The sequence below is a fragment of the Calypte anna genome, chromosome 15 (assembly GCF_003957555.1).
Source record: "Calypte anna isolate BGI_N300 chromosome 15, bCalAnn1_v1.p, whole genome shotgun sequence".
Taxonomy (NCBI): Eukaryota; Metazoa; Chordata; class Aves; order Apodiformes; family Trochilidae; genus Calypte; species Calypte anna.
The window spans coordinates 10,779,282-10,803,923 of record NC_044261.1 but is presented as its reverse complement, the minus strand read 5'-3'; the positions used below and the strand labels follow the sequence as shown (position 1 = coordinate 10,803,923).

The window sequence follows — 24,642 nt, the reverse complement described above, 5'->3', positions numbered from 1 at the left end:
CTCCAGTGTTCCTGGCTTCCTTCCATCTCTAAGCCATCATCTTGGGTGCATCCTTGTCCTCCCCCTCATCCTCCATTCACTGATGTTGACCTTTACTTGGCTGCCAGCATAGGGCTAGACCCACAGCCTGATCCAGGCTCCACAGGACCTTCAGACCTGTCCTGGTTTGAGCACCACCGTCACCATGGCTCAAAGGGGGGTGCAGAATATGCAGTCCATTTTCCCACATTACATTGTTAAAGGCAGCAGGTGGTCAGATGAAAGGATGGAAGGGCACATGGAGGGATGGATGGAAGGAAGGATGGATGGAGGGATGGGTGGACTGACTGACTCTGCCTGTAAAGCAAGTGTAACATCTCTAGCACATTTCCTCTAAGTGGTACCCAGTCTCCAGCCTACTCCTCTCATTCCCACTCTCCCTTCTCATCTCTCTGCAGGGGGAGCAGATGACAGGGAAGGCTCCCATGCTTAGACTTGGCAGGTCCCCATTGCCCCCCCCCCCAGCAGGGAGGAGGCTCCATTCCTTCAGGACTGTTCCTGGACAGATGTCCCACACCAGGCTGGGCACGTTCCCTCCCCTGTTCCCTCCTCCTGCTTCTCTCAGGAACAGAAGTTAGTGAAGATTTATCATAGCACTAAACCCCAAATTGAGCACATTTGAAAGAAGAACAATTTATTCATCAAAAATATAGCTTCATTTTATCTGCAATTATTCTCCAGTTAAGGCCTCATTCAGCAAGCTGTTGGATGAATAAACAGCAACTTTTTATGTCTAAATCATCTCATTTTGACATTCAATCACAAAAATAAATGCAGGAGGACATAGCCTACCCAGACAACATTTGGAAAGTTCCCCAGCCCTTTTTCTGCCTGAAAGTGGTGGGACTGGGGAGGTAGAGTGGGGACAGCTCTTCCAGCCTTGCTTCTTACTAGTATGGAAGGACCAGCTGGGCATAATGGCAGAGGGGACAGAAATCCCAAACATCATGGGTCATTGTTTTGGGCATTAAAATAAAGAGAACATCCCCCAAAAATGACAGTCAGCTGCTCAAACACAAACATAATGAGCATGTGGGGATGCTTTACCACCAGCAAGGGATGCCTGGGGAGGGCATCCTGAGGGGAGAAAACACAGAAGTGCAGGAACCTACTAAAGGAGAGTATATTAGGTGTGCAGCAGCTAAACAACCTGATGCAGAGGAACTGCAGGACAACAGTAAAAGCCCAATATTGCTCTATCAGGAGTACTTTAGTGTTCTGAAAATCAAAAAGGAATCCTATAAAAATGGGAATGAGGGTATAAGGATGAGTGTAAAGGGAAAGCTCAAGTGTGTGAGGGTAGAAAGAGAAAAGCTAAGGAGAAAAGTGAGTTACAGCCAGCCAGGAGCATAAAAAGCAGCAGGAGAAGTTCCAGAAACACAATGGGAGTGTAATGGAGAGACCTTGTGTCTAGTGATGGAGAGAAGCAGCAAAGAGGTTAGAGGAGTAACCAGTCCCTTCCTCACTGTGGCTTTCCTAGTTCAAGGCTGTTCGCAGGCTCTAGGGCAGTTACCACTGACAAGAGGATGGGAGCTGAGGCTTGGGTCAGGAAGGAAGCAGTGGCAGGATGTCGAGGTGCACTCGAATGGATATGAGTAGTCAGGGGGTCAAGAAAAATTACCCTGGAAAATTGGAGCAATCTCTGAATCATTAGTAGTAGTTTTTTATGAATGTTGAAGGCTTGAGAGTTCACAGAGAAGTGGAAAAGGAAAAGGGAAAGGGAAAGGGAAAGGGAAAGGGAAAGGGAAAGGGAAAGGGAAAGGGAAAGGGAAGGGGAGGAAAAAGGGAAGGGGGAGGGGAAGGGGGAGGGGAAGGGGAAGGGAAGGAAAAGGGAAGGGAAGGGAGAGGGGGAGGGGGAAGGGGAGGGGGAAGGGAGAAAGGGGAAAGGGAAAGGGAAAGGGAAAGGGAAAGGGAAAGGGAAAGGGAAAGGGAAAGGGGAAGGGGAAGAGGAAGGGGAAGGGGAAGGGGAAGGGGAAGGGGAAGGGGAAGGGGAAGGGGAAGGGGAAGGGAAAGGGGAAGGGGAAGGGGAAGGGGAAGGGGAAGGGGAAGGGGAAGGGGAAGGGGAAACAACTCCAGTTCCTGGCAACAACAGCTTGGAACAAACTATTGAATGATCCATTAGAGGACAATAATGTGGTAAATATATGGAATAAAAGCCAGTCAAGGCACTTTTATCACATGAATCCTGTCAGGGCCATGCCATTTCCCTTTGCCAGCATCATTGGTCTGTGGGAAGCAGAGCTGCCTGCAGAGATACTGCCCCATGGGGCTGTGGGGATTGGTTCTTGGGAACGAGGTAGCAAGACTGGCCCTGCTGTCCCCTGCCTAGCCCTGCCTGTCCCCTGTCTCTCCAGCACCAAACCCCCTCAGAAGGGCTGACACCCATCCCCATCCCCTTCCAAAGAGCCATCAACTAAAGCAATTCCTCCTAACCAGACATTTCAGGTAATGGGAAATTCATGTCATTGAGTAAAGCCTTGTTAAATACGTATTAAATAATTAAATATGTATATATATATATATATAATATGTGTGTGTATATATATATATATATATATATACACATAAAATGAAGAAATTCTTTACTAAGAGGGTGGTAGGACACTGGAGCAGGCTGACCACAAAGGCTGTGGATGCCACAGAATGTTGAAGGCCAGATTGGCTGGGCCTTGAGTACCCTGGTCTAATGGGAGATGTCCCTACCCATGGAACTAGATGATTGTTAAGATCCTTTCCAACCCAAACCATGCTATGATTTTATCATTCTACATTCAGAAGAGAAAAATCTATTATTATTTTTAATTATCATTCATGTTCTTCCTCCAGCCCCACTCTGGAGCTCCTAACAGCTGGAGCTTTGGCTTTTTCTGCCTGCTCAGCCCCTGGGCTGCACCAGGAGCTGTGGTTCCTGTTGCATGATTGAGGGGACAAAAACACAGGAAAGAGCAGCACTAAGGGTGCTCCTGTGGGCACCAGGAGGGACCCTGGCTCTGCAGGCTCTGCAGCACTGCCTGGCAGCTGTCAGGTGGGCACATGGTGCCCAGGGGGGTTTTGCCAAGCCCATCCTTGACACCAGTTCCCAGGCATGTCCCAAGGAGAATTCATTGCATCAGATCCCTCATAACTGCCAAGTCAGGATGTGATGGATGGGCTGGGAACTCTTCCCAGGATGCTCTCCCACAGCAGCTCCAGCAACTGTTCCCAGGAGCACCAATAAAAGGCCATGGCCAGGCAGGCAGAGACAAGGGGCACGGAGCAGGGACTTGGCAAAAAGACTTTTGTGGTGAGAGCCTTGCACCAGCCAGCCAGACGTGAGTGTGAGCAGGGAAGGACCTGGGAGTCTCCAGCCCAACTCCCCCCCTCCCAGAGCCCTGCAGGAGCTGGGCAGATAATGTTAGGTGAGAGGAGATGCAGGCACGCAGGTGGCATCTCGGTGTCACCTGGGCACCGGCGCTCTTTGGGGTGCTGGTCTGGTCCCTTCCACCTCGCCCCCAGAGGCTGGTGAGAAAGGAGAATTTTTGGGCCAAAATGCTCCTGCCCCCGTGCGCCGGGCTGCTGGGCCTGAGCACAGCTGGAGTGGGGAGAACTGGCAGGAACCAGGGTGGTACCGGGGGAACCGGTGTGAGATTGTGGTGGGAGCCGGGCAGCGGGAGCCTGGTGGTGCCGCTGCTGCACCCCCACCACCCCTCGGTACGGGTACCGCCAGCACCACCGGCACTGACAGCACTGGTACCACTGACACCACAGAACCACCAGCACCACCGGTACCAGCACCACCAGCATCACCACCACCGGCAGCACTAACACCACCGATAGCGGTACCGGCACCAGCAGCATCAGCAGCAAACCCGGTACCAGAGCAGTGGACGGAACCGCAGCGCCCCCTAGCGGCCGCGGGGACGCACCGCCGCTCTCCCTCCCCTTTCCCCTCCGTTAACCCCCCCGGTTCCGCACCAGCGCTCTGCGGCCGCTGCCCCCACCCTCCCCTCCGCCCCTCCGCTGCCCAGGAACCGCTGTGAATTTCCCCAAAACCGTACCCGAACGGCACTTCTGTCTCCGGTGGGGCTGTGAAGGGACCACCTCCCAAAGGCCACATCTGCGTCGCAGTGGTTTCGTAGAATCATTGATTATGTTGGAAGGGACCTTAATGATCATCCAGTCCCACCCCCCTGCCATGGGCAGGGACATCTGTTTGCCAAGTCCTGCCTGGATTTTGTCCAGATTTACTTTTTAATGCTGAATTTTTCCACCCCTGAGTCTGTTTCTTTCCAAGTTTCAGAGCAAACAATCTCAGCCAGAGGGATCAGGAGAGCTGCAGCTGGGGCAGCCAAACACCCAGGGGGCCTCTGGGGGGCATGGTGCCCATCCTGGGAGCAGCAGATGAGCTTCCAAAGAGCAAGCTCACTTTTTCCAGCTGTATCAGCAGCTCTAATGAGAGAGAGTGGTTTTGTTTGGCCTGCAGCGAGAAGAAAAATAAGAAAAAATTTAAAAATCAGTCACTCCAGTGGAAAGCTGTCACGTCGCCAGCTCGTGGAATGGGATCTTGGAGTGTTGCCTTCTCCTGTCCCCAGGAAAATACGCAGAAATTTGGCTGGTGATGCTGAAAAATTATTTAAGTTCTGAACACGCTCAGGGTGGGAGTTCTGGTGGTGGCTGGCAGCACTGCTGTCCCAGGCCCGGTGTCCCCCCAGCATTCCCAGTTGCAGCATCCTCCAGAACACTGGGGTGTGCTCTCTTCTGGGCTCTCCTGGTCTCACGGTCCTGGCGTGGCTGTCACACTGCTGTGACAGTGGGAACAAGAGCCCAGGGATGGCAGAACTGTGATGGTCTCTGGCAGCTCTAGGTCAGCCATCCCCTTGGAGAAGGACTAGATTAAGATGGGGCTTGAATCCCTCTGAGGAGAGATGCTCCCTTTGATACTTCCTTTGGGAAAAAAAAAAAAAAAAAGAAATTGCTTATAAAAAGCCAACCAGAAGGAACTTTGAACGTGCAAAATGAAGCCACAAACCACCAGAGTGAAAGATGGGATTCGGCCTCTAAAAAAGCAACTCTTTGGGGTAGTGAAATGGATCTTGAGGTGACACCAGCCTGTTTTTCACAAACTGTGATCATTATGGGGAGAGTAGGGAGATGTCAGGCTGGGGAAGAATCATAAAATCATGGAATGGCTGAGGTTGGAAGAGCCCTTAGGGATCATCTACTCCAACCTCTCATTCTCTTGGTTGCTTCCTTCAAGGTTGCTTGAATCTTCATCCTGGCCTTGAATGGAGATAGGAAGGGAAAGCCACATCTTCTGTTCCAGAGTCTCACCACCCTCCAAATGAAGAACTTCATCCTCAGATCCAGTCTAAAACTGTTCTCCTGCAGTTTAAAACCATTTCCCTTTGTCCTATCACTGGACACTCTCATGAAAAGTCCCTCTCCAGACTTCCTATAGGTTCCCTTCAGATATTGGAAGGCAGTTCTGAGGTTGCCCTGGAGTCTTCTCCAGGCTGAACAATCCCAGCTCCCTCAGCCTCTTCTCATAGCAGAGGTGCTCCAGCTCCTGGGCCATCTTTGTGTTCCTCATCTGGACTTATTCCAACAGATCTATGTCCTTCTTATGGGGGGGAAGGACACCATCAGCTGCACACTCTGCTCCAGCCAGTGCCAGAGACAGGAGGCAGACAGACAGGAAGAGGCAGTGAAATGTCCCCATGGAGCCCCAGCCTTGTTTCTGCCCTTTGTGTCCTGGGGGCTGCAAAGGCCAATTGCAAACTCTCACCTGGGAAAAGGGGGACATGATAGAGAAGCCCATGGGAAAGGAAAGAATTGGTTTGAGGAGGTGGGGGGGCAGTGGGGTGGTGGCTACACAGAAGGTAGAAAGGGTGTAAAAAAATATGAGTAGGATAGCAAAGTTTCACAGCCTGTGCAGAGAAGGGGGTTGGGTAGTTCAGGATTCTCTCCCAACACCCATGGGTGTTAGGGGTGTAAAAGTGGAGGAACCCTCTTTGAACATCCCCCGGCCCTGCAGTGCTCATTGCAACTCTAGGGCAGGAGGAGGACAGGACAAGTGGTGGGTATGGAGTCTGGAGGTGCCCAGCTGATCCCTCAGGTGGCAGACCACTGGGACACTGCTGCTGGCTGGAGAGGAAGGCACAACCAGAGCTGGTAGCCAGCAGCTTCTGCCACTTTTCCCTTTTTCTCTTTAATTTGTCCCAAAAGGCTCCTGGCTTCCCATCCTCAGACTGTGCCTGGATGACAGAGATGTCATGGTGCTGGTAGGAGGCTGAAGGACCTCAGGGCCCCTCAGGAGCAGCCCCCTCCACATCTCCAGGGCTTGGCAAGGCACTTGGTCCCAGCACTGGAGGCTGAGCTTGGAAAGGTGAAACTACTCCAGAAAATTCAATCTATTTTCAGTTTCATTTCCTATTGGTTTTTTTTTCTCTTTTCAGCCTTTATGAGATCTTGCACTTGGAGGGGGGAATTAAGCCCTTTCCCTGGGTGCTTTGCCTCTGGCTTGGTGCTTCCCTGGGACTGGAGAATAAGAAAAGCATGAAGTTTTTTACAGTGTTTGCCTGTGGAAAGGAAGAAGGTGGGAAAACAACACACAAATAAAGAGAACAGAGTGGCTGTTCTCCTTTCCTTGGGACATCTCAGGAGGGGAAAAAAGGAACATTTTTCCTTCCAGTTTGATTCACTGGAATAGAAGTGCCATGTGATGCTACCTCCTCACAATTAAATAGACACAAAGAAGCAAAAATAGGTGACTTGGGAAAAAAAAAAAAAAAAAAAAAAAAAAAGTAAGTATCAATCAGCTGCTGGGAGCAGGGAACTGACGTCCTCTGGAGCAGCCCAACACCTGCCTGCAGGGAGGAGCAGACTGGGTATCAAGGCCATGCAACAAAAGGGGCTTTGCCGGGGCTGCAGGAGCCCTCAAATCAATGAGGTTTTGCTGCAAGACATCTCTGCTTCCCAAGGCACATTAATTAGAGCATATTTTTAGAAGAATGAGCCACTGCATCAATCAATAAGAACAGGCAGGTTCTCAAGGGTAAGAGTGTCTTGAGTTCATCAGCTTCAGCCTCCAGAGCCCTGCAAATCCCCAGCACCAGTGCCTGGTTGCCCCCAGACCACTGCAGGGAGCCCCCAGCACACCTCAACCCGCAGATTGGGGTCCTCAGCTCAGCCCAACACCCTGGGCCTGGCCAAGGGCTCCTTGGTAGTAGGACCAGAGGAAATGGCTTGATGTTGCCCCAGGGGAGGCTAGATATTAGGACTAGATACTAGACTAGATATTAGGAAGAATTTCTTTACAGAGTGAGTAGTCAGGCACTGGAATGGGTTGCCCAGGGAGGTGGTGAAGTCACCATCACGGAAGGTATTTAAAAACTGTGTAGATGAGGCACTTCAGGCCATGCTGTAATAGTCATGGTGATACAGATATTGATAAATATATTTTATTTATTTTACTGGGGAGGGATGTTGGACTCAGTGATCTTAGACATCTTTTCCAACCGTGACAATTCTGCGATCACCCAGGAGGAAGTAGAGAGGCTGGGGGAGATGCTTGGTGGCCAGCTGTCCTCTGAGGCAACTGGCCCCAGGGGCTGGCAGCCCTGGGCACACACCCCCTTGGGTTCACCTCTCAGCAGCAGCTCTCCACAGGGGGCAGGAGGGACACAGCCCCCCCCAGCACTCAGCTATCACTGCCCAGGGCTGACCCCTTCTGCCTTCACCCACCTCCAAGGGTCCCAAAGTGTTCCAGTGGGGACAGAGAGCTGAGCTGCCCCTTTCCTCTGCCCAGCCCAACCTCTGCCCCCAAGGGCTCTGCTCACTCTTTCCCCTCCCCACTGCTTTCCCAGGAATGCTCCCCTAGCGCGAGGAGTTTAAATCATTTACGAAGGGCTAAAAGAGAGCTGGCTCCCTTCCAGGCACTCTGGCATAAACATAAGCAACCCACCTGCCACAGGACTCTGCTAAGAAAAAAAGGCTTTTATGTCTATTCCCCAGACCCCACTTCCACAGAAACCTTCCAGCATGATCCTTTCTCAGCTGTTAGTGCAGCAAAATTGTTTCAGGCATTCACTGACCTTCCTTTTCCCCCAGGCACACTGGTGGACATCTCACACCACCCACCTCTACAGGCAGGTGGAAAACCAGAGGGATCTTCTGCACAGAAATGAAATTAATAAATAAATACCTGGTGTAGGAATTCTGATGTGCTTTTCCCTGTATTGGATATTTCCAAGGTGCCCTTTCAGAGGTATCCTTTTCTTTTTTTTTTTTTTTTTTTTTTTTTTTTTATGGCTTTGACCTTTATGGAGATAGGAATTCACCCAAGTATTTTCTCACAGCTGCTGAGCCACACAAGGCCTGCAGGAACACAGAGGAACAATCAAGGAGGTATTTATTTCTTAGGCTGCAAGTGATTAACTGAAAAACGTCATGCAAATGGAAAATGCCAGGTCTCAGAGCACCATCAGACTTCCCAAATTCCAAATCTTGAGGGCCCAAGGCCTGAGACAGCCAGATCAGCTGCAAGAGGTGTCCCCTCAAGCATCTCCTTCCACCACCAGGGTCTGTGGCAGAGCCCAACAGATCACAGCAGAGTTCCAAACCTCCAGGAGCTGGAGCTCTTGCCCTGTGACTCTCAAGGTGTCCACCAGCAAGTTCCCCAAGCCCCCTGCTCCAGCCTCACAGAGGCAGGACATGAGTACCACAGCCCCACCCTACCTGTGCCATGCTGGGGTGGGCTTCACCACCACCCTCACTGCAGCAGGGAACATTTAGGGGCCTCCAGCACCCAGAGAAAGGGGAAGGACAAGGTTCTACTGCTGGAGAACAGTGGAGCAAAAGCAAAGCAACACTTAAAATGGTCCATGCAATGGAATGAGCCACAGCCACCTGCAGGAAGGGTGAGAGAGTGGGTGACAGGAATGCTTGCAGGGTTTAGAGAGAACCAACCCATCACCTAAATACACCCTGACCTAGTGCTGGCAGCTCCTGTGCACACACTAGGGGGTTAATCCCATCACTGTGAGTATCAGGGGCTCTGGGCTCTCCCTGTAGGGTGACATGGCAGGGGATGAAGCCACCTGTGAAGAAAGGTAACCCTCAACCAGATGATGAGTTCCATGTGGCGGCAGCCTGGGAAGCATTGTCACCACCTCCACCTTCCCCTGGGATTTTCTGGTGCCTCCAGCAGATGGCTGTTCCTGGTCTGTGCTGGGGAAGCTCCTGCCCACCCCATCATGTCCCACTCCAAGGGGCACATTTGGCAGAACTGGATGCCAGCTGAGGGTCTGCACCGCTGCCCACAGCAGAGGGTATGTCACTGCCTGGCTCTCACCATGGAAGGACAGGACATCCCAAAAGGAAGCCTTGCAAATCAGTTGAAGGAACCTCTCTGGTTCCCTGCTAATTACAACAATGTGAGTGCTGGGGCATGAGGGAAAAACATTTACTGTAACTCTTTTTCCTGTCCCATTGGACCTGTAGTAGCTGTTTTGCGTCACAGCTGCTGAATCCTTTTCAAAGCTCTGGGCTCTTCCTCTCTGCCCAGAGAAGAAGAGCCACTTCCACTCAAGGTGTGGTTTCCCAGCCTGCTGCCTCCTGCTCCCCTCCTGCCCGGCCTCTGCTGCCTTCGCTGAGAATCCCCAGGCACATGATGGCACTCAGGAACTGGGTCTGAGTCTGGGTCTGAGTCTGGGTCTGAACAGTCATCTGTCATTGTTGGAGTCATCCCCAGAGAACTGTCACAACACCGGGACTGGAAAAGCAGGAATGCAGGGGATATGGGAAAAGGGATGAGACATAGGCACAAAGATGGGACATGGGCATGGAAAGGGAATGTGGGCTTCGAGAGGGGATGCTACTTGTGATACTTGCTGCTGTGAAATGATCCTCCCAAAAGGAAGGGAGATCCCTGCTCTCTGCTCCCTAGGCCAAGAGTCAGAGCATATCTGGCCATGGTGTGCCTTCCTGGTGCTGGGTGATCTCTGGAGTTCAGCACTGGGTGTGCCTGGGAGGAACAGCTCAGGTGAACACCTGCCAGAAGCAGCACAGGCACTTGGCCCTGCCTGGGAGCCTTCCAAAGCCCTGCCAGCCCGCTGTGGTAGAGCTCCACAGGGCAGGGACAAACCCAACTACCTCACCTCATGCCAAGGGAGCCAGTCTGCCAGCTCAGGCTGCCCCAAGCACCCATGAACCCTGACCAAATGAATGAGGATTAAGCTGAAACCCCCAAAACCTTCATGAATAGACAATGAGGAGCAAGCGCAAGGGCTTGCACCAACATCTCTTCCATGGGTTGGTTCTCTGGGACTGAGACCCTCAAGGGTTTCCCAGGTCTGTGGGCTGGACATACCATCGCCTATCCCAGGGACTGCTAGGAGGGGAGAGGGACCCTCCTTGGGGCTTCTCTAGGGGTTTATGAGCCCCTTGTCCCCACAGGGTTGACCTCAGTGCTTGCCTCAGGGCCCCTCTGATGGGATGGGGACCACATCAGGCACCTCCCCTGGGGCCTCTAGAGCTCTCCCGGGGGCTCCTACGAGGGCATGGGGCTCCGTTCATCCCCTCCCAGGCCTGCTCCAAGGGCAATGGGGGTCTCTCTGCCCCTTCCCTTCCAAGCTTCAAGGGAAAGGCGTTTCCTTCAGTCACCGGGGGCTCCCCTCGGGCCACCCCTGTCCCTCTGTGCCCTCCTCGGGAGCGATGCACCCCCGGGAAGGGCTGCCCCAAGGGGATGGCAAGGGAGAAGGCATCGGGCCGCGCCGGGCTGAGTGATCCCAGTGCCGGTGCCGCGGCACGGCCAAGCAGAACCCGGCCATGGGGAGGAGCGGCGGCCCCGCAGCCCGGGCGGGAGCGGCCAGGACGTGCCCGGGGCGGTGCCGGCCGGGCCCTACTTAAGGCGGCAGCGCGGGGCAGGAGGCCACGCCATGTCCATGGCTGCCCCGAGAGCAGCACGGACGCTCTGCTCAGCCGCCCGCCTGGGCGTCCCCCGCCGCTTCCGCTCCTCACCGGCTACAGCCCCCCGCGGGGCCGCCCCGTTGCCGGTAGCGGGCAGGGGTACCCGGCCGGTGCCGCCGCCTCCGCCGCGGGGTGCGGAGCGGGAGTCGCCGCCGCCCGCCGTGAATTTCGGGGACCCGCGGGAAGCGTTCCGCAGCAAGAGCAACGCCGAGCTGCTGCGGGGGCTGGTGGTGCTGGGGCTTTGCGCCGTCGGGCCGCTGGTGGAGCACAATCGAGAGGTGCGTTGGGGGCGGGGGGGGAGCTGCTGCTACGGGGAGGATCCGGCTCCGGGGGGGCTGCCTGCGCCAGAGGGAATATCGGTCCCAAGCTGGGCGGGGGGAACCTGACCGCTTCGAGGATTGCCGGTCCCGGACTAGGGGGCCGGGGATTGCCCCTCCGGGGTGGGGGATGTCCTAGGCAGGGTGGTGTCCCGGGGTTCTCCTGCTCCAGAGGGCGGCTGACCGCTCGGGGGATTGCCGGCTCCCCCGAGGGAACTACAGGCCCTGGGTCAGGGGGTCCGCTGCTTTGGGGAAGTGGAGCTGGAGTGCCAGACAAGCCCGCGGGGGCTGCTCACTCAGCGGGATGACGCTCCAGAGGCAGCGGTTCTGGGCGGTGCGGGTCCCGCTCCGGTGGGTGTCCGTTCCAGGGGGAATACCGGTCTGATCGCTGTGAGATTGCCAGTCCGGGACCGGAGCGGGGAAGTCCGCACTCGGGGGCTCTGCTGCGGGCCAAGTGCCGGCTTGCGGGGCACTGAATCGCCTTCATCCCGCAGCTAATGCGGCTGTGCCAGCGGGTGCTGGGGCAGGCGCTGTTCGAGCGGCTAATGAAGATGACATTCTACGGGCAGTTCGTGGCCGGGGAAGACCAGGAGGCCATCAAACCACTCATCCGGCGGAACCAGGCCTTCGGCGTGGGTGCCGTGCTGGACTACAGCGTGGAGGAGGATTTGAGCGCCGAGGAGGCCGAGCGCAAGGAGCTGGAGTGAGTGCGGGACCGGAGTGTGTGCGGGGCCGGACGGGGCGGGTTGGGGTGGGGGGCGGGCGCGGTACTTGGCCGCTCTTCTATTGGCTGCGCTCGCCCATCCCCCCACTCCCACTGGCTGGAGCTGCCGTGCGTCACGGCCCCGCCCCCCGCGGGCCCCCTCCCCGCCCGCTGCCACCGACCCCTCCCAGGGCCGCTCCCCCCCTCCGCATCCGCCCCCGGCACACAAAGAAGGGCTGCCCCCCGGTTCTGCCCTCCTCCTCTTCCCCATTCCCTCTGGCGTGCTGCCCCCCCCCCCTCCCTTCCCAGTCCCACTTCCCCCCGTGGTGATGCCCCCTCCCCATCCCATTTTGCCTCTCCACCCACTGGTTTGCTCCCCACTTCTACCATCACTGTGGTACTGTTCGCCCTGCATCCTCCTGCAAAAATTCCCCCTTTACTTTGGGGTGCTGCCTCCCCTTGTCCTCCCCCTATCCACTGAAGTGCTGCTCCCCCATCACCCCCCCGATAATGCTGCCCCCTCCTCTCCCATCCCCCACCATTCCCACGGGGTACTGCTGACCCCCAGCACTTCCAAACCTCTCAAGTGGACGTAGTGCCCACCCCCGGCCAGACCGGACCCTCTTCTCACACTGTTCCCCCCCCACGGCTGCCTTCCCTGCCTCCCACCCCTTGTCACGGGCAGGCACCAGCCCAAAGCTACCGGGAACTTCGAGCTCCAGTTCACGGCAGATCCGTTCGCTGATCGATGAGTGCCGCTACGGTGGACGGTGGCACCCCAGGATGGGCGGTGTGTTCCCCACCCAGGACAAATATGGTCCTGCTGGAGGGCACGGGCTGAGGGTGTCGTGGTGGCTCCGGGCAAAGCTGCGACAGCCCCGTGTCCCCATTCACAGCTGGGGCCACCAGCCACAGCCACACGTTTGTCAGGCAGTGTGAATAACAGAGGGGAAACGGATTTGGGGGTGATTGGACAGTGGGGCTGCGGGTCTATGCGGTGAAGCGGCTGCTGCGCTGGGCTCCTCCCAGCCTTATCTCCCCTCCGCACCCGGGCGCTGTTTTTCAGGGCCCCCTCTTGCCGTGGTGGGTGGCACCACCCTGTGGCATGAAGGTCCAAGAGCAGTGCTGGTGTAGGAACTTTGCCGGGGTTGGGAACAGGGCTGCGTCCACCCCACCACTGCAGATGGAGCTGCAAACTGTTTTTTTATTTGTTTTTATATAAAAACGATGTTTTGGGAGCAGCTGGTTTCTTTCCCGGCGATGTGGCTGTGGTCCAGCATTTTGCTCAGGTATCTCTGTGAGGTTGAGCTGGACCCTGGTGTGACCCAGGGATCTGGCACCACTGCCTGCCCTGCTCTGACTGTGCCTTTGCCAAGCTCTTCCCAGGGGCTGACCACCGAGGGCTGGCTGCTGCAGGCAGGCTCTGCCTGCACTTCTGTCCTGCCTGCTGTGCTGGTGCTTCGTGAGCTGTCTGGGCTGTGCTGGTCCCCCCAGTACAGATTTGGGCGTCCCATGTGTGGGACTGCTTGCTAATCTCCTCCCCTGTGAGAGCTCAGCAAAGCCATGCACCATACCCTGTGTCCTCCCATGTTGTCCCCCAGTGCCACTGTTACAATCACCCACCCTGCCCAAGTCCCAGCAGGATTTGCTCAAAAAAATGAGAGAGGGAAATGCCATCCTGGCAGTCTCATGGAGTGAGAATAGGGATGGAATCAGAGGGACTGTGCTGGGCCCTGGCCCATGCCAAGCAGTGCTCCAGCTCATTCAGGGTCAAACTCCCAAACTGCTGGTGTTTCTGCTAGGGATGGGGCTCAGCTGGGCTGTGCAGGGTTGGGAGGGGTGAGTGGCCCCAATCTGACGTCTGCTGGGCTCGGGAGCTGCTTCTCCCCATCCTGTCAGCACTTCAGGGCTGTTCCCTGCTGCCAGTTGGGAAGCAGAGGTACAGATGAGATGTAGCCACTGAGTTTTTGGCCTCCTGGTGCAATCTTTGGGTTATAACAACCCCATGTAACTCTCCAGGCTTGGGCAGAGTGCCTGGGAAGCAGAAAAGGACCTGGGAGTGTTGGTCAGCAGTGACCAGTGTGTGCCTAGGTGGCCAAGAAGGCCACCAGCATCCTGAACAGCACCTGATCTTCCTTCCTCTAGAGGTTCCTTGTGTGAGCACCTGATATCTGTGTGGGGTTACAACCCAGCCTGGCCAATTCACCTCCCAGAGCCACCTCCTTCCCTTCTCCCTCTGCTCCTAGTGCCACTGCCTGCTCCTGCTGTGGGTCCCCAGGGTCACAGGGGGTTGCTGCTTGGCTTGAAGCTTTGCAAGTCCTGTGTAGTCCTGGGCTGGGTTGTGCTAGTAGCTTATGCATAGAACACTCTTGAAGGACTCCTCCTCCCTGCAGGGTTTTAAGCACCACCCATAGTTCCAATTTGGGCTCCATGTGACCATGAGTTTTGCTGTAGATGTGGTCATTCAGTGACAGCTTCTCCCTGGGGTTTCCCCTCTGCCAGACCCAGCAGCTGATGAGCCAAGCAAATAACACTGTGCTCATGGCATCCTCGGGGCACCATGATGGCAACATGGAATCTTTGTGCTTCCCCTGAGACAGCTTATTTGAGCCTGATCAAAAACTTACTGAAGGCCCAAGACTGCTGCATCAGCTGGATTGCCCTGCCCAGCCAGCCCATGGGCTGCATCAAGTCTTCCTAACCAACTTCGCAGCACTTGGTGACACCTGATTGGTGTCAGCTTTGGGTGATGATGAGCCACCAGATCCTAAGCATGCCTGGCAGGTGGCTCCTTTCTGGTTACAGCTTGCCAGAAGCTTTTAGGCAGTGCCTGGAGACATGTCCTGCTCTCGGTTTGCAGAAGGGATGACAGGTACAAGCTGGGTTAAGAGAGACTTGCTTAGTGTAGGAATGTCTTTGCTGGCCAAGACTAAGTATGCAAAGAAAGCAGATGATGTTCAGGAAGAGCTGTTCCTTCAACTGGAACCAACCTCCATATTTTGCTAGATGCGGAAGAATAAAGCAAGTACCATGGCACTGCTTTGAGTGCCCCTAAGGAGGAAGGGCTTGGTGCAGTCATGCAGCAGGAATGCTGCTGGAAAGGATGTGTTTGTCTCCAGGAACTCGGAAGGCTTCCATTGCCAGGGTACTGTCTGCTAATTTAGTTGGGTTGGTGAGAAGAGGCTGTGCTCCCTGCCACTTGACCCCAGTGTCTCAGATCTTGGATGGAAGGTCTGCCCCGAGCTTCAGAGCTGTCCTGCTCTGCTGTGGCTGGGACCTGCTGCAGAACCTGTCTCTTCTGCTGTTGTCCAGGGGCTGGCAATGTTCCTGGGTGAGAGCTGGGGTCTGCAGGCTGAATGTAGGGTGTCAGTGAGAAGGCTTAGCTGCTCAAGCTCAAGTAGGATCTCCTTAATTGGCCAGCGCCCCCGGGGCTGTCAGAGCCCTCTTATCTCTGTGGCAAAGAGATTGGGTTCTCTGACATCCCAGGTCAGCTGTGTTGAAGCTGAGACCTTGCTTAGAAGCTGTTGGCTAACACCAGTGCTCAGCAGGATGGCTGAGCTACAGCAGGTCATCCTGTGCTTCAGCAGCACTGGCTCTGGAGAAACTCCTTGCTTCGTGGTTGGTGCCTGCAGGGTTGGGAGGTGTTGGGTTGAGGTTTTGTGCCACCACAGTAAGGACCATGGGCTGGCATGGTTGAAGGTGGGGCAGCCAGCCCCAGCAGGGCTGACCTTGTCCCTCCCATGGGATGAGCTGTGTCAGAGCAGCTCTGGGCTCAGACATGGAGAATCCTGGGTGTGCAGCTGAAGGGCCTCCTGGGAACACTTGCCTGGATGGTGAAACCACATCACCTTCCCCCAGGGGGTTTGGGGCATCTAAGCTGTCAGCAGAGCTTGTGCTGAGCAGCATCTGATCCATCAGTGATGGGATGGCAAGGAAGGAGCAGGGGCAGCACCAGAGGAGCCTTGGAGCTGCCCTGGCCACCAGTGGGGGTGCTGGGGGGGTTTGCTGACCTGGCCCTTATCTTCCCTGTTTCTCTTCTTAGCTCCTGCACCTCTGCAGCCGAGAAGGAGACAGGAGGTGAGTGACCCAGCCCCTCCTGCTGACAGGGCATAGTCTGAAGGTCCACCTGACCTGGGCACTGCAGCCCTGGTATGGGGGAAGGACCCTGCTCCCGCAGCCTCAAAACTCAAGCAGGATGAGGAACATCTTGGTTCTCTGCTAACTCTGCTCCTCTGCCAAGGCTCAGCCTCTGCTGGGGCAGCAGAGCAGGCAGGGTAGGGCGCCTTGCAGCCCTGCGGGCTCTTTGGAGATCTAAGGTGGAGCCCCTCTGCACTCATGGCAGGAGCTCTCAGGGAGGCTTGTAGGAGCTTGGCAGGGCTGAGTAGCCCATCTCTATCCTCTCCCACCGCAGAAGCAGAGCAAAGGGAGAAGCAGTTTCGAGTCCATCGGGGATTTGGGGATCGCCGTGGTGGGGTCATCAGCGCCCGCACATATTTCTATGCTGATGAGGCCAAGTGTGACCAGCACATGGAGACTTTCCTCCACTGCATCGATGCCTCAGGTAAGTGGTCCATGTGTCCCAAGCAGTGACAGTGCTCCATGCATGCCTGAGCAATTTCAGGGGGCCTTTAGCCCACCAGTGTGGCTCAGGTACCTCCCCCAAGTGCCTTGCCTGTCAGGCGAGCTCTGGCTTTGTGGCTCCATCCAGGTGGCAGCTCAGAGGACGGCTTCTCAGCCATCAAGCTGACAGCACTGGGCAGACCTCAGTTCCTGGTGAGTGTCAGGGCTGTGACCAGGGCAAGTGGGTCACAGCCAGAGCCATGGATGATGTGTCGCAGGGGGCAGGTGCTTTGGGGTGCCAGGCTTGCTGCAGTGGCATCTCTATTGACAGCAGGGAGCAGTGGGCACCAATAAGTTATCCCCTCTCTGCCTGGAGGCCACCCTGGAGTCTCTGCCTCAACTTTTGGGGACACTTAAAGATTGCAGAAACTTAGAAATCCCAATATGAGGGGGTAGGGTATCCCTACTGCTAGGTTTGGCCCCTGCTTGTCCTAGGTGTTCCCTGCTACAGGGTCAGAGTCTGCCTCAGTCTGGGCATAATCCTTGAAAGCTTCCACCACAGGAGGCTCCAAGCCTGCTTGGCTCCAGCCCAGGTGTCTCACCTCGAGCTCTGTCCCCACAGATGCAGTTCTCTGAGGTGCTGGTGAAGTGGAGGAGGTTCTTCCACCAAATGGCTGCAGAGCAGGGACAAGCTGGGCGTACAGCTCTGGAGGTGAAGTTGGAGGTGAAGAAGCTGCAGGTGAGGCGAGTGATGGTCAAGGGAGGCTGTGCAGGGAATGCACTCCTGGAGGTGTCTGGTGGCCATAGAGGTCCCCGGGCAGCTCTTACCTGTGACACCTCTGAGCCTGGAACAGTGTAGCCCCTTGCACTGATGCTCTTTTTTGGTGGCAGGAGGCCCTGGCCAACCTTGGCATCGTGACCAAAGCAGAGAGCCAGGACTGGTTCACGGGCAAGAACTTGGGCATGAGCGGGTAAGCTGGGGGTGCTGTGGGATGGGTACACCAGGGGACTTTGTCCTCATTCATAGGGCAGTTGCATGGGGAGGTCTCCAAAAGTCAGCATGGTCAGCACAAGAAGTGATGAAGTTTGTGTAGAGATGACAAGATGGGTCAAGTTGGCATGTGCTGTAGACCTGGTTGCTGGTGGGGGTCAGGACCTGGTAGAGACCTCCCTCTCCCTGCAAGACACCAGCATGGACCTTGCTCTCTGCTTCCAGCACTGTGGACCTGCTGGACTGGAACAGCCTGATTGATAGCCGTACTAAGCTCTCCAAGCTGCTGCTCGTACCCAACATAAAGGTGGGTACCCATCTCTTCCACCCCTAGAGTGACCTTGCTTGGAGGGCACTGCCAGTGCCAGGCAGCCTGTTCCTGTCCTCTGCTCTGGTGCTCTGCTCCTCCTCCAAGTTTTGTGTGCCACAAGGACTCATCCCTCTGGGACATTTGCTTTCTCCATGCCCTTGGCCACCATCAGGGGCCTCCCTGGTGCAGGTTTCTGTCTCCCATGGGCAGGGCAGGGTGCCATCAGCTGTTCTCATTTCAGACTGGGCAGCTTGAGCCTCTTCTCTCACGCTTCACCGAGGAGGAGGATCTACAGATGAAGCGGATGCTGCAGCGCATGGATGTACTTGCCAAGGTCAGGGGGTGCTGGGGCTGGGCACAAGTGTTACCACAGAGAGGGAAGGAGGGTGGCCCCCCCAGACCAACCTGAATGTCGTTCACACCCACCCCCCACCCCCCTCAGAGAGCCTCAGAGAAGGGTGTGAGGCTGATGGTGGATGCAGAGCAGAGCTACTTCCAACCAGCCATCAGCCGCCTCACCCTGGAGATGCAGCGCCGCTTCAACAGGGACCAAGCCATCATCTTCAACACCTACCAGTGCTACCTGAAGGTGAGGGCTGGCTAGAAGAACCTGCTGGAGCAGCTGGATGGAGGCCTCTGCTCCTGAAGCTGCTGTGATGTGTTGGCACAGCTCCAGGGCTGACTGCCTGAAAAGGTGCAGGGCAGATGTGCCACCGGTGCCACAACCTTGTGCCATCTCCTCCAACCCATTCCAGGAGGCTTATGACAATGTGACTGTGGATGTGGAGCTGTCACGCCGGGAGGGCTGGCACTTTGGCACCAAGCTGGTTCGAGGTGCCTACATGGAACAGGAGCGGGAGAGGGCAGCCCAGATTGGCTATGAGGATCCCATCAATCCCACCTATGAGAAGACCAATGAGATGTACCACAGGTAGAGGACAGCTCCAGCCACGCTCCTCCCTCCCACTCCACTGCACATGGGGTCAAGTGGCCTCACCATGCAGCCCTGTACTGTCCTACAGATGCCTGGACTATATCCTGGAGGAGATCAAGCACAGCCAGAAAGCCAGCGTGATGGTGGCATCTCACAATGAGGACACAGTGAAGTTCACCCTGTGCAGGTAGGTACTGGGGAGGTGGTGTGATCAGGACTGGATGCTTGAGGAGGTGGGGACACATCTGGGCCATGAGAAAATGTGCTGTGGCTTGTCAGGTCCCTGCACTCACCCATGTGAGAGCTCCCATCTGGTGCTCAGGGCTTCAGCTGGGGCTTGGAGATGGGGTGCAGCACAATAGCACACGGTGGCTGCAAAGCTGGCCCCAGAGGCCAGCCTAAAGGCTGTTTTAAAAACAAATCCTTCACGTGCTCACATCTCTGTATCCATCTGGGACATGGTCAAAGCCCTGTTCTCATCCTCAGAGATGATCCTCACTCCTCTGGTGGGATGCACTGCCCCTGTGTGCTCCTCTGTCTCCACTCTTCCCTAATGCTGAGGCTTGGCTTGCAGGATGATGGAACTTGGGATCCATCCCTCAGAGAAGAAGGTGTACTTTGGGCAGCTGCTGGGCATGTGTGACCAGATCACCTTCCCTCTGGGTGAGTATGGGGAGCAGGGAGCCATTTGGCAGACCCTGGTGTCTCCCTGAGCAGTGGCTGTGGGGTCTGAAAGATGGGCAGAGCCAGGCCATGGGTCAGGCGGAGCAGGACTGGCTGAGGATAGGGCCTTGCTACCTCTTCCCCAGCTGTGTTGAGGTCTGCATCCCCTGCTTAGGGTTGGGGAGGATGAAGAATCACATCTGTCTCCCGAAGATCATGATGGCTTCTTTGGCCTAGGATCTGAGATAGGGCTGTTTCTAGATGGGGCAGAGACAGGTCCTGAACACAGAAAACCCCGCTTGTACCTCCTTGGTCTGGAAGCATTGCTTTGCTCCTCTGGAGGTGCACACCAAGTCTTGTATGTCACCAGGCTGTTGTGTGGCCTTGTCCCCTCCTCTGCTGGTGGCCCAGGCAGCAGAGCAGAGCTCCCAGGTCCCCAGGCAGAGGGACGTGCAAGGGTCCAGGTATCCCAGCTCATGTCAGGGATGGATACCTCTGCCTACACCAGTGTCCAGAGCAGAGACCCAAGGACAGGAGATCTACAGGAAGCAGACCAGGCAGTTGTCCATGGTGGGTGCTGCTCTGTCCTGGAGTTCCCCTCACAAGCTGGATTTGGCTGTCTGTCCACAACCTCCTCTGGTCATGCTGGAAAAATGTGTTAACATGATGTTTCTGGTTGAATGCTTCTTCAATTGGCCCAGCCCTGGCTGCCAACATTCCCAGGGCTCTTGGTGACCTCAGCTTGCTCCTCCTCAGCATGTTCCCAAGCTCCTGGTGCTGAGCCAGGAGAGGGATGTGCCACCTCATCCCCTCCATGGTGCCACCCCATCCCCTCCACAGTGCCACCACAGCCTCTGGCCCTCAGCCCTCCTGCCTCCATCCCTGGCTTCATTGGCACATCCCAGGGCCACGGCAGACCTGGGGGTCACCAAGGTGTTCCCCCTCTCTTTTCGCTCTGCTTCTTTTCTGTTTTCCCTCTTCCCTGGCACTTCCCTGATCAGTCTCTCCCCCCCCCCAGGCCAGGCTGGTTTCCCTGTCTACAAGTACATGCCCTACGGCCCAGTGAATGAAGTGCTGCCCTACCTGTCCCGGCGGGCCCAGGAGAACCGAGGCTTCATGCAGAGGGCAACCCGGGAGCGGGACCTGCTCTGGAGGGAGATGAAGAGGCGGCTCCTCTCTGGCAGTATTTTCAGCCCCAGCCACTGACCCCAAGTCTGGCTCCCAGCCTGGGGCTCCTGTGCCTTCACCCAGAACCACTGTTGCCTTTCCCTGTCCTTGTTCTGCTGCACTTTCCTGACCTCCCCCATCCCCATCCACACCCCCTTGGTGCCCTTTGCCCTGGGAGAGGATGTGTCCTCCTTGTTGTTTGAACCTGCTGGAGGTGACTGCTCTAGGGTTGTCCCAGAGCTCACCCTGCCCCCCCCGGGGGTGTCTTTCTGGGCCAACCCAGGGGTTCTTGAGGTGTGCTTGCCCTGGGTTTGTCTCAGGGGAGGTGCTGGGGCTCCCCTGCCAGCCCCCCCATCTCCATGATTGCAGGTCTGCACAGGGAGATTTGGCCTTAATCGAGGACAGACTGGGGGGCTTGGGGACAGCCTCCTCCAGCTTCGTCCAGGCTGGGGCTTGGTCTCTTCCAGCTCCATTCCAAAGCAGAGGCCACAGTGAGCTATGAAGAGTCCCTGGGCAGGGGCAGGATCCATCCCCACTGCCTGTCCCAGGGCCCCCACTGCTCACCAGTTCTGCACAGAGCAGGGCAGGACCAGGCTTTCTCCCACCCCACCAGGCTGAGCAGAGCCTGGGGTTGTCCACCCTAGGGCAGGAGGGGTGTGGGGAGGTGGCTGGCCCCATCCCCACCCTGTTTCTGCCCATGGTCCCCAGTTCCCATGCTGGACCAGGAGTGGTGACTATGTTGGAGCAGCAGCAGCCGGACCACGGCTGGGCTCTGCCAGACACTGGATTTGCAGAGAATGCTGATGATTAAATGGTAACTGTTCTTGCTACAGTCTCCCTGTTGAGTTACTGGGCAGCTGCCCGGCCCTTGGCTGCTTTGCTGCCCTGAGAGCCAGGGGCTGGGCAGGGGGGTGTTAGTGCCAGCTCCCAGCCCCCTCCATCAGCACATGCTGGCCTGAGACAGGGCTTGGGGAACAGAACCAGAGCGCACCAAGAGAGGCCAAACTTCCCAGGCCTGGGAATGGGGAATCTGTGAGCCTGGGATGGGCTCGTAGGAAGATGGGAGCCCTGGAGCATCCTCAGCTGCCCCCAGCACCCTGCTGCCCACAGAAGGTGTGGGGCAGCTATGGGAGAGGCTCTCCCCCCACACTCCAGGGTGTGTTCTGGGGGGGGTGTGCACTGTGCAGGCTTTCTCTGCTTCAAATGAGGGGCAGTTTCTCTTGGGCTCATTTTGGGCTCTGCAGGAACATGAGCATCTCTGGGCTTCCCTGCTTGGCAGCTGCAGCAGTGTCCCCTTTGTCCCTGGGTTGTTCCCTCTGCTTCTGGCAGCCCACCCAAGCCAAAGGGATCAAGTTCTGTCACCTGAAGGGGGTCCAGGAAAGCTGGGAAGGGACTGGTGGGATGGGAGAAAGCCTGATCCTGCTCTGCTCTGTGCAGAACTGGTGAGCAGTGGGTGCCCTGGGACAGGCAGTGGGGATGGATCACCTTCTGCAAGCTTCTGCAAAGCCCTCCAGGGCTCCAGACTATCTGTTGCAAGAGCAGATGTAATTTCCATACCCGCAGTTTCATGTACCTGTACACAGCTCTTCCTGAGCCCCCTTTCTGGAGTTAACTCCAGCCCTCCCCAGCCCTCTTTCCAGGAAAGAAAGGACTTCTGCAGCTCTGTAGAGGCTGTGTGTAGGGTCAGGGTGCAGGACCCTGCCTCCTGCCTAACCCTTGCCCAAGTGTCAAGCAACCTTCATGCTCAGCCAAAAAACAGTAGCCACTTCTTTTATATCTGAATGCAGTGATCCAACATGACCTTCCCTATATCTCCAGCTCCCCCTCCCCACCCTGCTCAGGGTCAGTGGTAGCTGCTGGAAGCTTTCTGCTTTCTGCTTGTCCCCGGGGAAGGGGTGGTCAGGGGTGGTGATGGGTGTTAAGAGCTCTCACTGCAGACCACTGGGGTGCAGAGCTGCTGGCTGCAAGGGGAGCTGCCAGGGGAAAGATGCTGCTGGAGCAGGATCTCGGCAGCAGCCATCTCTGCAGTCTTGCACTTAAATGCCTGAGCAGAGGCTTCTTGCAAGGAGTAGAGCCTGGCTGTGTTCCAGCAGAATGGGGACCAGTACCTCATACTGCGACTCCTTGCTGAAGCTCCTACCTGCTGAAAGAGCCACAAGGATTTCTGAACCATCCACGAAACAGCATGTTTTTTTTCCCTTAGTTTTTTGTTCAGAAATACTGTAGTGCCGGGTTTCTTTTTCTCTGTTGTTTTCCAAAGCACAGCTCAACAGGAGGCAAGCACCTGGCACGGCATTCCAGCCTGAAGTTTGAAAAAGTAACTGCAAACAGTGTTGGAATGGAAAGCAGCAAGCTGGCACAGCCAACAGCCTTGCTGGCACCAGAGGGGGAGGGAGGGTTGTGGCTGATACCCCTAGAACTTGTGGTCCCCCAGCACCAGCCAGGCCATGCCATGCCCCAAAGCACCACAAATCTCCCCTCCCTCTGCCTCCTCCCTGCAGCATCCTCATTCTCCAGACTGTGGCTAACAGGCAGTAAGGGACCATCTGAGGGACCATCTTATCTCCCAGCCCAGGTCCTGCTTTCGTGGCGGGTTAGATCCAGTAAAAATGGAGCATCCCAGGATATGATGCTAGAGTGGAGAGGAGATGGTTATGGAAGAAAAGCAAACAGCCAAAAAGCCAAAGTGTCCTTGGATAAAGCAGCAGTGTGAGGAAGGCATGGTGGTGCCAGCCTCCCCTGGTTCATCAGGAGCAGGCAGAAGAGCACCAGGCACCCTTGGTACAGCAGGAGGTGATGGAGAGAGCAGATACAAAGAGAATCCTGGTTATGGAAGCAGCTAGAGCAAGGCTAAAGATCCAGGTGGGCACAGCTGTGGGGAATGGGGATAGAATCTTAAGCCCAGCTTCCTGCCTAACTTTGGAGTTAACCCTTCCCCATCACACCTTCCCAGATAGCAAGGGATGCTGGGCTCAGCCTGGGGCTCAGGGTCACCTGAGGGTGCTCCTTCTGCCCCAGCACAGCCAGGCCAACACAGTCCTAGCATTCCTGCCCCAGCTTTGGAGGCTACCCATGTGTTTCTGGGCACCCTCTAGTCAGGTCCTGTGAGCAGGATGGGGTGGGCAGGGCCTTTCTTTTCCCCCCACAGATCTGTTAGTAAACAGGTTTTCCTATTAGTAAATTCCTTTGAGGTGCAGTACATTTCACTTCCTGCCAGAAGACCAGAAACCTGTCATCTTCTGGTAAGACTCTTGGTGATCCCTGTCCTTCATTGCATGAGGCAGAGAGCCCCAGCAGCCACGACAGAGATCTGAGCATCCAATTGCCTTTTCTGCTTCAGGTGGTGGCTGATGCCTTGTTGCATGAACTTGAGCCAAGGTATTTAAGATTTGCCTTTCAGAGGTTTTCCACAGCGTGGAAATTAGGTAATGTCTTTCTCATTTGTTTCAACACTGATAAAATTAAGAGTATCTTATTTGCCCCATACTGGTGGTTGTAGCGGGAAGAGCCTTTCTTGCTCCTGAGGCTCGACGAGCTGCTGGCCTCTCCATTGCCTCGCACCAGAGTGAGCTTTCTCCTTGTGGGTGTGTGTCCCACCTTTATTGGCCCCCTGGTAATAGGGGGCCTGCCCTAACCAGGCACAGGTGGACTCACACCCACTCTTTGGCAACTCGAGGCACCTGGTTTATCTTGTTTCTCTACAGGTGGTAGTCTAACCCATCAGGGATCATAGAATCATAGAATTTTAGGTGTTGGAAAAGACCTCTCTAGAGACCATCTGGTCCGATCCTACTGCCACAGCAGGATCACCCAGGGCAGGACACACAGGAACATGTCTGTGCAGGTTTGGAAATTCTCCAGAAGAGACTCCACAACCTCTCTGGGCAGTCTGTGCCAGGGCTCCCTTCACCCTCACAGTAGAGCAGTTTCTTGTTATGTTGAGGTGGGACATCTATGTTCTATCTCAAACCCATTATTCATTGGCCTGCTACTGGGCACCACTGAAAAGAG

General features: G+C 55.9%; 1 protein-coding gene across 1 annotated transcript; it reads left to right on the top strand.

Annotated features, from left to right (window-relative positions):
• The first annotated feature begins 10,972 nt into the window (after positions 1-10,972).
• LOC103535437 (proline dehydrogenase 1, mitochondrial) lies at positions 10,973-21,456 on the top strand. The gene is made up of 14 exons (XM_030460650.1): positions 10,973-11,264; positions 11,798-12,006; positions 16,049-16,083; positions 16,418-16,567; positions 16,715-16,779; positions 17,189-17,305; positions 17,458-17,537; positions 17,783-17,864; positions 18,109-18,201; positions 18,310-18,456; positions 18,623-18,798; positions 18,890-18,988; positions 19,376-19,464; positions 20,483-21,456. The coding sequence occupies exons 2-14, from the start codon at positions 11,801-11,803 to the stop codon at positions 20,668-20,670; spliced, it is 1,527 nt and encodes a 508-aa protein (XP_030316510.1). The 5' UTR covers positions 10,973-11,264; positions 11,798-11,800; the 3' UTR covers positions 20,671-21,456.
• Positions 21,457-24,642: the final 3,186 nt, after the last annotated feature.